This window comes from Zingiber officinale, chromosome 5B, assembly GCF_018446385.1.
Source record: "Zingiber officinale cultivar Zhangliang chromosome 5B, Zo_v1.1, whole genome shotgun sequence".
Classification (NCBI taxonomy): domain Eukaryota; kingdom Viridiplantae; phylum Streptophyta; class Magnoliopsida; order Zingiberales; family Zingiberaceae; genus Zingiber; species Zingiber officinale.
The window spans coordinates 110,438,847-110,454,246 of NC_055995.1; the positions used below are offsets into that span (position 1 = coordinate 110,438,847).

Below are 15,400 nucleotides of genomic sequence, written 5' to 3' on the forward strand. Positions count from 1 at the left end.
TACTTAAATTACCTAAGTTAAGTTGATCATCTAAATTTTCATTAAAAAATTGATAAAAAATACCAAATGAAAAAAACTTAGCGGCCTTCGCGTGGCCATGGGGCTTCCGTGCGATTGTGAGGCCTCATGGGGTGGTGCCAGTGTGGTATCAGTCGGTGGGTAGAAGGATAAGTTTCATCATTGCCTCTTGCTACAACATGAGATTTTAAAACATGATTGTGACAATGTTTAATGATGAAATTTCCCTTAAAAAATATTTAAAAAAGGTATATTAAATGTGTATCTCACATTTATATTGTAATTGAATCTTTAATACACCACTTAAGGTCAAATTTTACTCTGTTGATTTGGTTATTGCCTTTTGTTGTCCATCAAATTTCTAATGCATGGCCTTTGAATCTGTGGTTTAAATTATTGTGGTTTTGAAATTTTCTTTATAGCTCAATGGGATACTTTTTGTGATGTCCATATTGGGGAGAAAAAAAGGATGTGTGCCATTTGGGCTATAATGAAAATGATTTCTATGATATTTGATGTCATTACTTTTGCTGGAGACTTGTAGGAAGGGTGATAATAACTCTGCCTATTACTCTTTAAAAAAATGATAAACCAGCTAACACTGAACCTGAGGCTGCTGGCTCGACCCTAAGGAAGTTTACCGCCGTCCGCTAGGTCAAAGGAGACCTGATTATTGATTTTGCTACATGTTGATCATTAGGAACAAACTTCTATTTAATCAATATTTCTAGAATTGACTTGCTTTGCATGCCATTCATTTTTTTTTTGTTCTGATAGTGATTTTTCTCATCTTCATTCATTCTTTTCCTTGTGTAATATGTTGCTCTAACCATCAAGGACAAAATATTCCTTAGTGTAGTCTCTTTAATAGCAAAATACATGAAAAAGAAGTTGGACTCCTACTCGATTACTATCTTTTGTCACAATTTAATTTCTCTTTTCTTACCAATCACAGCTGTATTAAGTCAGTTCGTCTTCCACGTCGTGTTCACATTGAGGGCTTTCTCATTCTTGTAGTTTATATTAGAGCTTCTTTCTTAAGATTGGTTAATCATGATTAAATACAAATAAAATAACTATTATAATAACGTCCCATTTCCAGGAATAGTCATTCTATTATAATGAAATAATAATTCTTCATATTTATTCCTTACATCATCCAAATAATTTCTAATATTCCATTTCTACTTTATTCCGTTTTCCAAGGAATACATATTTCTAATTGGCCAAATGGGTTGAGGGGGTAGTGAATTTTGTGACAAACAAATATGGTTATCAGATAAATCAAATCGTATTGAGCAAATCAGATGGGTTAGATGGATTAAATTGATGTTGACCGAGCAAATCACTGAATAAGTTGGGTTGTGATGGCTTGATTGAGGAGCATATCAGAAACGGATAATCCAATAAGTCAAATGCATTAAGAAAGAAAACCAAGTAGGGCCATAAGATGAGGGTTAGGCGAGCATACTAGGCAAGCAAATTAGGCAAATGGGATAGTCTATGCAGCTAGGCGAGAAAAAGCAAATCAAGTAGGGCCACAAAATGAGGGGCTAGTCAAGTAGATTAGGCAGATGAGAGAGTCTGTGTGCCTAGGCGAGCATGATTGGTTGAGTAAATTAGGAGAGCCAAGTGGACTAGCCCTTTGGGTAGATCGGATGAGAATGGTGGTTTGTGTGGATGGGATGAGTTAGGCGCCCTAAGTGAATTGATCGTATTGAGCTTAGGTGAATAAAGTGGTCTCAATGAAATATTACTTATAGGGATATTTTAGCATTGTTGAGACAATTCTTACTTACAACATTCTTATAAACCATACGAATGTGAATGAACCATCTTTCTGTTGTATGAATCAAACTAAGAAATCTATATTCCCATTTCGTTTTTAATCTACTCTACTCCCCCAAAATAATTATTCTGTTTTTTTTGTCAATCCTATTTTATGAACCAAACACACCATTAGATTTTGCTTATGTTGAAGGAAAGTTGGAAGGAAGCTGTGAAGACGAAAAATTAAGTTAAAATTCAATCCTTAGTTTACTTCAATGGACATGTATAAGATGGAAATTAAGGGTGGAAAAGGGACCTTTGTTTTTGTTAGATATGCTATTGCCAACATGTGGGTGGATATGGAGGAAAAAAAAACACTTGTGCACCCAAAAGATCAATATATCATTCTTTTTGGTTAAGTTACTCTCAAATGGAGGATATTCATGTCTTTGCATCAATTTATGATTTCATCCTTCTAAAATAAGGAAAAATAATTTAAAAATATCTTTATGTCTTTCCAAATAACCAAAGGAAAGAAAAGTTAAACTCCTTCCATCCTTTAATGTTTTTCTTTTGATTCTCGTTTCCTTTATTTCAGGTAGACAAGCTCAAAGACTGACTAAGAATGATACTTTTAGGAATTTACTTGAAGAGAAATCAGTCATCTGGTACTTTTTGGATGGGCTAAGCCAATCAAATGGGCTAGGTGGATCGAATGGGTTGGGTAGATTGGTTAGGCTGAGTGGATCGACAAGCTGAATGCATTAGTGAATTAGGCAAGCCACTCAAGTTAGGCCGCTACGTAGGCATTGCAGATCAGTGGGTTAGGCATTTCGACAAGACCGAGCGAATCAGGTGGATTGAGCACACCAAACCAAACTAAGGTATACATTAGCTGCTACTTATTTATCATACATACCAAGCATTGAAATGTGGATGAACAATCTATTGCATCTGCTGAGCCAAATTAAGTCCTATTCTATTCTTATTCTTGGCCTATTCCATTTCTTTGGAATAACTCTCCTATTCCTTGTCAATTCCATTTCATGAACCAAACACCCACCATTAGAGTGCTTAAGTATGATATTTGAGGGAGTCTATTGAAGCAAAATCTGACATGTGATTCTTGTAAACCAGATGATTCATCAGGATTTGTTAATTTACTTTTTTTTTAACTGATTAAAACAAAGAACTATTTTATGGATATTTCTTTGACTCTGTATTTTCTTCCAAACACAGGCCTGAGAAGTTCAATGGTCTACTTCAGAGACTACAAACTGTTGAATCCAACAAATCAAAGTCAGACAAGTTGTCATCCATAAATAATGTGTTGGATAAGTTGTTCATGAATATAAAGAGGGCGATGAGTAGGGAGCTCCTAAATAAGCATCAGCTTCTCGGAGCTCTGGCTGATCCTGGGCCATGTAGCTTGAATTCTTGCAACAGTTTTGGAGCTGGAAGGGATGCCTGTTGGATTCCTGTTGATGTATTCATGGAGACTACAATGGATGGGAAGCATCTATATGCTATATCTTGTATTGAGGTTCTTACAGGTATTATGGTATTTGTTCTTCCCCCCTCTTCAATTTACCTTATGTTATTTTTTTTTCATTGTGCATTCATGCTTTCACACTTACATTTCATTTTTTAAACAGAATTGACCAAAACACTCCAAGTAATTAATCAGGCAAGCTGGCAAGAGACATTTCAAGCTCTTTGGGTTTCAGCTCTTCGACTTGTGCAACGAGTTAGGCGATTTTTTTTTTTATTTGTTCACATCTTTACTTCCGCAGAAATTTAATTAAACAATTACATTTGAAACCTTACATTATCCTTGTCAACATTAGGATCGAGAACCCCAGGAAGGGCCAGTCCCACACCTAGATGCACGACTTTGCATGCTACTTTCACTTGTCCCTTTGGCTATCCTTTCGGTTGTCAAGGATGATAATGATACACCTATTCCTGTCAGCAATAGTCCTATGAGAAGTAGCCCACATGGACGTGAAGGAAATAACTTTACTTCTAGACGACATGGATTGATATCGTCCCTTAAGACTCTGGGACAATTTTCAGCACTTCTCTCACCTCCTCCATCAGTTGTCAATGCAGCTAATAATGCTGCCACAAAAGCAGCAATCTTTGTTTCTAATTTCAAGGCTGGGAATAACAACCTAAATGTTGGGCGTAATGATACTTCTATAAGAGCAGGTATGTTTTCCTTAAAGAAAATTTTCAAAATGTTATCATATGAATTACAAGAATTGATATCACATCTTAGGAACAAATTCTGGATTTATTTCTTGGTTTTTGTTTGATTACCACATGGTCTTGTGTGCTTTTAGTTTCATTTCAAATTTAAGGATGAACTCATTGAACAAGGTAGTTTCATTTCAAACTTACCATATCAAGGATTAGTTTTAAGTCCATATCTTTTTAGTCATGGATGAACTCACTTCACATATCCAAGACGCGATACCATAGTGTATATGTTTTTTTTGCATATGACCAATGTTTTTGTCGATAAGACATAAAAGAAAGAGATGCTAAATTCGAATCTTAGCGGAAAACATGATAGAATATAATTTAAGTTTAGTATTTAGAGATAACATGACAATTTGTCAAGTGAAGAGATTACGAGTCACAAAGTTTTAAGTATCTAGATTTGTTTTTGCAAAGGGTCGATACAGATGTTTTATATATGATACAAAATGGTTGACATGGAGGAGAGTCTTAGATGCCCTTTGTGATTATAAGGTACCTCTAAAGTTTGAATGAAAGTTTTATAAAACGATAATTAGACCTGCTATGTTATATGAAATTAATGTTAGACTATGAATCAAGCACATGAGTAGAAGATGAAAGTCGCAAATGAGAATGTTAAGGTAGATGTGCGGACAATTTCAATATCGTATCATGTCATGCTGGTATGGTTTCGATATTTTTTACATATCAAAGATATAAACTAAAAACAAAAATATATTAAATTAATAGGATAATTTTATTAGGGTTTAATTAAGTCTATTTAAATTATCCTAATTATAGTTAGAAGATGATTGAAATTATTAATTTAAGTTTTTTAATTAAAAGCTAAGTTCACTATTCCGCCTTCTTCTTCCGTTGTTCTTTGCAATGTTCCATGCCCCCAGTGAACGCGAGGCTTGCACATGGCATCCACAGTGGCCACGAGGCTTGTGCGAGCCCTCCGCAGAGGCCGCGAGGCTTCATCGGCCATCGCGAGGTCTCCACGGCCATTGCGAGGCCTCTGCGACCATTGTGAGGCCTCCGCGGTCATCGCGAGGCCATTGCGAGGCCTTCACAGCAGTATCACGAGGCCTTTGCGGTGACTGCGAGACCATTGTGACATCCTTTAGTTTTGTGCAGGGCCTCCATGGTAGTTGTGAGACCATTGTGATATCCTTGAGTCCCGTGCAGGGCCTCTATGGTGGCAGCGTGGCTCGTATGTGGCCTTCGCGCAACCACGAAGCCCTGTCATGGCCTCCACGGTAGATGTGAGGTCATTGCTATTCCTCTGCGGCCACGGAGCGCGTTGCTGACACGTCTATGGTGACTACGGGGTGCGCTGATGCCTTCGCGAATGGGGCCATGGGACTCCTTTGTGGATGGGGGTCGTGCGACGCCTCCGCAGCAACCATGGAATGAGCACGACGCCTCCGAGATGGCTACGGGGCGTGCAAGACGCCTCCGCGATGGCCGCGGGACGCGCACGATGCCTCAGCGGCGGCCCCGGGGTGCGCATGACGCCACCACAGCCGCTGCGAGATGCGCACGACGCCTTCATGACGGTCGCGAGGCGCGCACGACGCCTTCATGACGGTCGCGGGGCGCGCACGACGCCTCCGCGACGGCCGCGGGCTGCGCACTACGCCTTCGCGGCGACCGCGAGGCGCGCACGACGCCTCCGCGACGGCCGTGGGCTGCGCACGATATCTCCACAGCGACCGCGAGGCGCGCACGATGCCTCCGCGGCGGCTGGGGCTCACGATGCTTCCGCGGCGGCTGGGCGCTCACGACGCCTACACTGTGGGCGCGGAGCGCACACAATGCCTCCGCGACGACCGCGGTTGGCGGAACGAAATATTTTGCTCGTACTGACTGACATGAGTCACAACATGATATTTTAACCCATGATTTAGGAGACTAATGAATATTCCAATTACATGATGTGGGACCATGATAAATTCATAGATTACTCGAAGAAGAGGGAGACCATGATAAATTAGCCATATTGCTTCTATGGGACTTACAGCGGGTTTCCTTGGTTGTGATAGTCATGGTGGAACAATATGCTCATTGAAGTTTCCATTTCCATGTCACGGGTCGAAGCTTCCTTGTCATGCTTGTGTATGGAGTTCATTCTATTGTGGCAAGCCGTTATGGAGCTCTCTTTTGGCATTGGGGCAGAATATCTTAGAACCTTGGCTTATTATGGGTGATTTCAACACTCTCTTGACGGTGCAAGACAAGGAGGGTGAGCAACCGGTCACCAATTATGAGACAAGATCTAGAGCGGTTTGTACATGCTTGTAGCTTGGTGGACATTCAATCGATTGGATGTAGATTGACTTGGACGAATGGCACGGTGTCTTCGAAGCTTGATTGGGCTCTTGTCAACTTACACTGGCTTTGGGAGGACAATGAGAGTTATGGGGAATTTACGACGCCGGGTTGTCTTTCGGATCAGCATAGTTTCTACAATGGCAAGGGAGAAGAGGCTGAATAGGCCCTTTAAGTTCTTTAATATGTGGACATTGCACAAAGGGTTTCAAGACTTGGTAGCTAGTGCTTGGGAAGAACCGATTGATGGGAATGCTCATTATACCCTTAAGGTGAAGACAAATTGAAAAGCAAACTAAGATCTCTTGATAAGCATCACTACCAACATATCTCGGAGCAAGCATAAAGGGCGAGAGGAGAGCTAGACGAAGCTCAAAAATAATAATGGGACATCTAGTGATTATGGGGCTTTGGGGAAGAAGGCCACACTCCTTGCAGAGGTGGAGAAGATGTTCTACCAACAAAGAGCCAAGAGTGAGTACTTAAAGAAAAGTGACAAGTGTACGAAGTTTTTCCATGACCTAGTGAAGCGCAACAACAAAAGGAATGCCTAAATAGTCTTGGGAACAAATCTCAAGTTTGGAAAATGTTGCTAATGAAGTTGTGGGGTATTTCAAAGGATTATGGGGCACAAAGGAGACATGTATGCCGCTGTAGCTCCATCACCAGCCGAAAATTGTCGGAGGAACAACAGAATAGGTTGATTGTACCGGTTACTATGGAGGAGATCCATACTACAGAGGAGATTTAGACGTCGCTTTTTGATATTGGGAGTGATAAGGCTCTTGAACCTAATGGATATAATGCAGAGTTCTTTATTTCGGCATGGAACACATTGGGGAAGATGTGATGGCGGTGGTCAAGCAGTTCTTCCATCATGGTAGACTTCTCAAGCAATGGAACCACACTTTGATCGCTTTAGTACCCAAATTTGATCACTCTGAAAGTTATTGATTTTTGACCAATTTCATGTTGTACGGTTTCTTGTAAATCATCTCAATGGTATTGGCGAGTCGGCTAGCAAAGGTTATGGATAATTTGTTAAATCTGGCACAAGCGGCATTTGTTTGGGATCGATACATCAGAGAGAACATCAACCTTATTCAAGAATTATTGAGGAAGTATGATCACAAGAAGATATCTCCAAGATGTATGATCAAAGTGGATTTAAAGAAGGCATTCGACAATGTTTATTTGAGCTTTCTTATGTCAGCGCTAGTTGGTTATGACTTTCCCCAACAATTTCGAGGATGGATTCAAGAATGCATCTCCACGGTCATATACTCTGTAAGCATCAATGGAAGCATACATGGATTCTTTGGAGGAAGAAGAGGATTGAGGCAAGGGGATCTCTTATCCCCTCTATTATTTGGCCTAGTCTTGGAGGTCTTCTCAAGGACGTTGAAGGAGGCATTATAGCTACTCCGGTTTCATTTTCATCCTAAGTGTAAGGAGGTACAACTCACTCACTTGGTGTATGCGGATGATCTACTGATGTTCACAAGAGAGGATACCTCTACCATCACGATATTGGCGGATGTACTTGAAGATTTTGGTAACAAGGTGGGATTGCGGGCCAACCCATTGAAGTCTAACATCTATATGGCCAGTGTGGATGGACAAACTCGGCAAAGAATTCTGCACATAATCGGTTGTCATCAAGGGGAGTTTCCATTCGGTATCTTGGTATTCCTCTAGCCATGGAGAGATTACGTATTGCGAATTATGGCTCTTTGCTTGAAGCGGTATCAAAGAAGGTGGCGTCTTGGCCAAAGCATACATTATCATACGTTGGAAGATTGGAGTTGGTAAGCTCGGTATTACAAGGTGTGGAGTGCTATTGCTATCTATACTTCCAATGTCAAGTGGTGTAATTGACAAATTATATGGTCTTTGCCGGTCTTTCATGTGGTCCACCAAACATCCACCGATCTGTTGGGCGGCAATATATCTACTGAAAGATGAAGGTGGCTATGAGCTTCGGGATCTTCATGCTTGGAACAAGGCATTATTGTGTCGGACGCTATGGAACATCAAAAGTAAGACGAACTTGTTAAGGGTAAGATGAGTACAACACCACTACGGTGCAGATTTTTGGCAATGGCGCGGTAAGACATTAGATTCTCCATTGATGAAGAGGTTATCACAGATTAGAGATGATCTATTGCGAAGATTGGGGAGTCAAAGTGCTGTGAATATGAAGTTAATCGATTGGTTTGTAGCGGAAAAGAAAGGGGTGGTTAATGCATATTTTGTGGAGGGCTGGCTTGATGCCTAAGCATCGGTTTACTTGGTGGTTACTTGCTCATGGATGGTTGAGGACGGTGAACACGATGACTTATGAGGCGTACAAAATATGTTCCTTATTCAAACAACAAGACGAGTTCAACGACCTCATCTATTTTCGCTGCTCGATCACAAGGGAGCTGTGGGATAAGGTGAGGTGTTAGCTAGGATTTCGGCATCAAATCAATTTTGTTTAGCGGCTATTCAGGGCCCTTCGAAGGTGGTATCGAGGCAATGGTAGGCTAACGAAGGCACGGTCTCTTGCATGGTTTACCTCTTGTGGCAAGCATGGAACAAAAACCAGTTTGAAGGGGAAACACCGTGTGTAGCAGGGCTGTTCTGGAAAATTCAGATTCACGTGTTTTGATTTGTAGATGTTTAGAGTTGGTACTTGTTATGATGTGTTTAAGTTGTGTGGTATAGTATGTCTCCTTGTGTGGTTATGTTTGGCCGCAAGGGGTATGATGTTTTGTAGTTTTGTGGGTCATGTGATGTGTGTGGTGAATGATGTCTCCTTGTGTGGCTGGGTTTGCCACAAGGGGTTATGATGTTTTGTGGTTTTGTGGGTCATGTGATGTCACCTTGCATGGTTGTGCTAGCTTGCAAAGGTTATGATGTATATGTGGTTTGGTGGTCATGTCTCCTTGCGTGGTTTGTTTGCCCGCAATGTTTGGAGACACTTCTATTTTTGATTGGTAGGCATCTAGAGTCTGTATTAGTTTGATCATTGAGATCTTTATATATATTTACCTTTCAAAAAAAAAAACAACGATAATAAAATAAAATTCATTTAAATATATATGATGATATAATAGGGGAGTGGGTCCAATGACATCAGAGGATTCATATAGCCGACCCTACTTAATCGGCTAAAGACTTGTTGTAATAGTTCTCATGTATGTTTCAAACATACCATACCATTGGCTAGGTGCTTGTGTGCTTCGCCTAGGTGCCCAAGGAGGTGTGGTGAGGCCAAAGAGCATGGTTTTTCGTTGATGGGCACGATGCCTAGGATCTTGTCTTGCTTCAGAAAAGCTATTCAAATTGGCAAAACTCTCTAGGTTGTAAGTTTCATAGTTTGAAATTTCTTATCATGCCTAGCTAAACACTTGAATTCCGGTAAATCACCGAAACTCAATACCACTTGGTACCAAAGTTCAAAATCTCAAGGCATGCCGTAGTTTCGGTCTTTGTCCAAAAATGCTGTTCATGCTTTGATGATTAGTTCCATTGACAATTAAAAGCTGAAGAAGGGAGGAGATGAAGCAAAGGAAGGAGACATTGTGCTTAGTGATATCAAATTTTGATAATTTACTGAAATGATATGTTTCAACCATTTCGCCCGATATGATTTAAGATTTTAAACCATATTAACATGGATCCTTCTTATGCATTATCTCCTTCTTCAACTCCAGTCCGTTACTGACATCATGATCATGATGGCTTTAGATTTTGAACCTTGGTAGCTTTTGCCAACAAGTTTTTGTTTTGTGTGGATTGCCCTCTTAAGAGTGAACTTTGAAGTATAGTAAAATATAAGGAAAAAAGAAATTTTAAAAATTACAAAGAACTTTGAAGTAGAACTTACTGTTTTATAGTACAAGGATTCGCGATTCCAAAATCCAACCTAGCAGAAAGCTCATGCAAACTTGCTTAGAATTTACTTGCATCTCCTGCTATTCTTCCATTCCTTGAGGTTTTGTATTAACAATGTTTTTTTATATATTTTATCTTAACATTACACACCATTATTAGAACAGTGTGCGTACCATGGTCCTCTGTGAAAAATTTCTAGTTTGCCAATATAACCCAATCCTATATGTCTACTTGATTGAAAGATAACTTAGTCCTATTTTTATTATAATATGTAATGGTATTTCTATCTTGTGTGTCAGTGGTCGTATTTAGTTCCACATTTGTTTTCTGTTGGCTGATAAATACCTTCATTTGCTTTAGCTGAGGCTAACACAGGGCCTTGGCATGCAGAAGCATCTAGTACTTTTTATTGCACTGATCTTACTTTAGATGCATTTACAGAATTTAGTTGCATATCAGTTGATAAATCTAAATCTCATCTTTTAGCAAGAATGTCTTTTGTTGCTATCCTTGTTTTCTTGGTGTATTACTTTTTTTTTTCTTTCTCTTATTGTCTGTCACCCAACATCTGCCCTATAGTCATAATTTTGTTCCCTGATGGTTTGCACTTTCCAGTTGGGAACATGTTACATCTAATAGTTGATGCCTGTATTTCAAGGAATCTGATTGATACGTCCGCATACTTCTGGCCTGGTTATGTTGTTCCTTCTGCATTATCAAAAGATTCAACTTCATTTCAAGACTCTCCTTGGTCAACCTTCCTTGAAGGGGCTCCACTCACTGGTTCATTGAAAAGCTCGCTCATGATGACTCCTGCATCAAGGTAGGTTGAGAAAATAATTATCAGATGATTTGGTCATTGATAGTAATCTAGTTAATCTAGTATGACATATCTTTAAGTTCTAGTTCAGGTATGGAGTATTGACTTGAATTAGCAATTCTTGGGTGCGAAATATTTTAGGCATCAATAAATCTTTTGTTTGAAATTATGATTATTATTTGTTCTTTTGCAAAACAAACTAGTTGTTACAGTCCTTCATTTAGAAAGGTGTCAGTAATCTTTGAACTTTATATTGCTACCTTTCCACCAAGAAACTAATTTTTGTAAAAGACTATTCTTTAAACTCTACAAAAATATGTTCCTCCAAGTAGGATTATCAGGTGACTTTGTTTGGGCAGTTGCTATGCATGCCATACGCCACTTGAAGTCAATTTGCCAAATAACAGACCTCCTTCAGCGTGATTTAGAGCAATATCAAAGTTAGAAAATTAGCTTGATTGAAAAGCAATAATTGTCACAAGAATCAAGCCCAATCCACTTGTTAAGCAACCTAAAATTGGGGGGCAACCAAAGTATTAAAAGGCGGTTTTAGGAGATGGGATAGAAAATCAGCCTCTAGGAGGAGGCCTAGGAGGTTGGTATTAAAATAATATTAAAATAGGAAGAGAAGTAAATTTAATAATTAATGATAAGTAAACACTAAATACACTCTAAACAAGTAAATATTTTATATTTTACTTTGTGAATTAGAAAATAAAATATTAGTGAGATACTATAATATTAAAATATAAATAATTAATAATATTAAATAAACTAATAAATTATAAAGAATTGAGGGTTTTTCTTAGACCGCTTAGATGGTCCACTGATCCACCTATATCCTTTTAAAAGGGTTGGCCAGCCACAAGGCGAAGCAGCCCCAGGTTAAACTGCCTAAAACTGCAAAAGATAATATGGGGAAAGTTTGTACAAATATGTAAAATAGACACAAGGGGGCAACATGAATACATTAATAGAATAAGGCTCAACAACAACAAATATTCACCAACAAATATCAATGTAAATTACAAAAAAACTAGGTAAAACATCAATGATCATCTATTCAACTTCAACATAGTTTACTATGAAAGCACAATGCACAAAATAGACATTGTAACAACTCACTTTAATAGTTTCATGTCAATTAAAGGAGTCAACACTGCCATCAGTATAATATTTGCTAACTGCTAACCACTACCAACCAATGAGTATGGTTGGACCCATACTCTAGCCTTTATGTGTAAGCCCCTACGCTCTTCTATTATGCCAATAGAGTATTGCCTCACGATTAATGGTAGCCTATTTGTGCTATGTCCAACAAACACTCGCCGACATATCTATCATATGATCGAGGTGATAGAAACATATAATTATGTGAAGTCATAGTCCTCATGTCTATCCACTGAAGGCCTCATCTCTACTAGTTTGTCACGGTAAAAGGCCTCATCCACACCACAAGTAAATCATTAGATGTTTGTTAGGTTGTCTTTTGACAACAAGGTCCTGACATGTGTCTTTTGACTACCAAGTGATGTATACCAGCACTAAGAGCAATGCATGCTAAGGTGCATGAAATGAACTCATATAAATCAATCATAATAAATATGGGCACTACAAAAACAATGTCATATATACACTACATACTTACCTCATGAACAACCACACAAATAACGTCTAGCCTAAGATGATAACCTATAACAGCATTTTACCAACAAAATCTTAAATATGGGCATTATTCAGAAATGCACAACTTCATCAATACTTTTCAAATGCATAGACGTTATGGTTGTTCAACAAGGGCACTCATCTAAGGTTCTTGTATGGAAGGCAGGACTTCAAGAAAGACTATATAGGATGACAATCACCTTGTGGAAGAGTTGCATAAAAGAGTTTGAAGGGAAAAACACTAGCAGCAGTAGGACATCGAGGAAATGCCTTCAGTGAGGAGGGAACCCTAGTGGTGATAGGAGTTTGCTTGGAGAAGAGGAGTTGACTAGAATGCTTCATTGACAAGCACAACTTGTGGCAATTCTGGTAGACCTAGTGGCAATGGTAGCAATGATAATGTGACTTTACTGAGGGAGTGATCCTTAACGAGTAGAGGATGACGATGACTTGGAGGTGCTGAGCATGGAGGGATATATGGATACGTAGATGATGAGACACATTAGAGGAGGGGGTGAATAGCGTCCATTTACATGCAAATAAAAATTCAAACTACTCTTGCTTCGCAAGGTCATATAAGGTTCGTAGTGGAAATAAAAAATAAAAAATACAACCGAAACCTCTAACAAGTTGTTTAAGGTTAGCTCAAGAGGTTACACCAGAGTAGTCATGGTCAACAAGAAAGCATAAATAAAATCACAAAATATTGGCGTGAATATGTTCTATTGTTGCACAATTTGAGGCCTTTTGAGACTCTTATAATAGTCTCTTGAATTCTTTTATTGAGATGATCTTATTGTGTTGGCACCCATTAGTCAACTGATCAACTTAATTCGTTATTTGATCCATCCATTATGGCTTGTTGAAGTCATTTTCCTATAGCATTTGCCAACCAATCATCAGCATCTTGATCAACTAGGACTATTTCCCTTGTATGACCACCGTTTCCTTCGGCTTCATCTAGGCTTCACTAGTTGCCTCATAGACATTTGTCAATTGGACTATTACCAATCGATTGGTCGCTAGAACAAGCCATTTTGTTCGTTGTGTGTGTTGGCTACCCATTCTACTCAGCTATCAGTTGAATGGTATGTCGACTATGACCAATCGAATGACCGAGTTCGCCTAAGTTGAGCCTTGCTTTCTATCCTCACTTGAGTACATTTGTTTTCTACTCTTAGCTCACTATAGAGTCTTTGCTTACTAGGCCATCTCCGGTCTAGCTCTCTCGGATGCATTGAACCTTTGACTGTCTCCTTGTGTCATTCTCACGCTTCACTTATGTAGTTTATCTCTTAGTCATATGTCATGAAGCTTCTAGTCCATTGGATGCATGAAGCCCTCAACTCTTTCCTTGCTCCATTCTTCATGCTTCACTTTCGTAGTCTGCTTCCCAAGCACAGTTGAACTTCAATGCACCACGTCCTATGACCTCTCGGATGTCCCATACTACCATTCTCTAATCTCCATGGACTTGAGCCATCAGACTTTGGTCGTATCAAATTATCTCCATGTGCGCATTCACTGAGTCCTTGCACACTCAAATAGACATATCAAATCACAAGTCAAGGCCTAACTTAAATCCTTTGCCCAAACATTAAAATCCATGGTTGCATTGGACCACTTGGGATACTATTGCACCAACAGGAGGCTTTGTTAGCGAGTGTAGTTAACGACTATTTTGACAACTTACATGGTGTTCTCAAGGAAGGTCTCTCCCACAATTTCAAATTGCGATGGGAACAAATCCATGGTTTCAAATTGAGATGGGAACAACCATTACGGGCTAAGGGATAATATATGTATATATATATGAGGGTGTGGATGGGGAGGAGCGAGGAGGAGGGAGGGGTCTAGGGTTGCGTTGGACTGGATCAATGTGTAAACCGGAAGAGATAGGGTGTTTTAGTCGTACCCTGAATTGCTACTGTCTGGTTTTTGTTAAAACATCTGCAGTAACTTTAGTTTTATTTTGGTTGAAAAGGCTGGTTGATGGCCAATATTATGGCATGTTTGCATTGGATAGTGCTTAATTATACTTAAAATGCTAGGTGCATAACCAATCCAGTCTAATTTTTGGTTTTGTTAAGCCAATGGTCTTGCTTTTTTCTACTCTTTAGTTTTGTGGAAGTGGAGAAAATGTACAACGTTGCACTAATTGGATCAGAAGAAGAAAAACTAGCAGCTGCTAAGATTCTATGTGGTGCATCTCTTCTCCGTGGCTGGAATGTCCAGGTAGAACATTGATCTGGTACTTTCATGAATTAAGATCTTTCTGTTTTACCTATGCTTCTAATTTCTACATTGATCTGGTACTTTCATGAATTAAGATCTTTCTGTTTTACCTATGCTTATAATTTCTCTTTATTAATCCAGGAACACGTTGTGCGAATTGTAGTCAAAATGCTATCTCCTCCTATGCCTTCTGATTCTTCAGCTCCAGGAGCAGGGAATTATTTAATTGGTCACATGCCTGTTCTCAGTGCTATTTTATTTGCAATTTCTGGAGTGGATACTGTTCACATTCTTTCTTTGTATGGCATGGTAAGTTTTTTTTTTTGTGTGTGCATTTTCTTGCATGCCTGTTCTTGCTACTTCTGTTTTATTTTTCTCTTTGTTTACTGTTTCGCTAGTCACTCTAGGGAAACATGGGTTTGATATGATGAT

At 39.3% G+C, this 15,400-nt stretch overlaps 1 protein-coding gene across 2 annotated transcripts in view; it reads left to right on the forward strand.

Annotated features, from left to right (window-relative positions):
• The window catches only part of LOC121985342 (mediator of RNA polymerase II transcription subunit 33A-like), a 52,704-nt gene that overhangs the window by 7,395 nt on the left and 29,909 nt on the right, over positions 1-15,400 (forward strand). For both annotated transcript variants that reach the window (XM_042538730.1, XM_042538729.1), the window contains exons 4-9: positions 3,028-3,341; positions 3,444-3,535; positions 3,636-3,999; positions 10,864-11,071; positions 14,854-14,968; positions 15,110-15,277. In XM_042538730.1, coding sequence (XP_042394664.1) covers positions 3,028-3,341; positions 3,444-3,535; positions 3,636-3,999; positions 10,864-11,071; positions 14,854-14,968; positions 15,110-15,277 — 1,261 coding nt within the window. The remainder of the gene's footprint in view (positions 1-3,027; positions 3,342-3,443; positions 3,536-3,635; positions 4,000-10,863; positions 11,072-14,853; positions 14,969-15,109; positions 15,278-15,400) is intronic.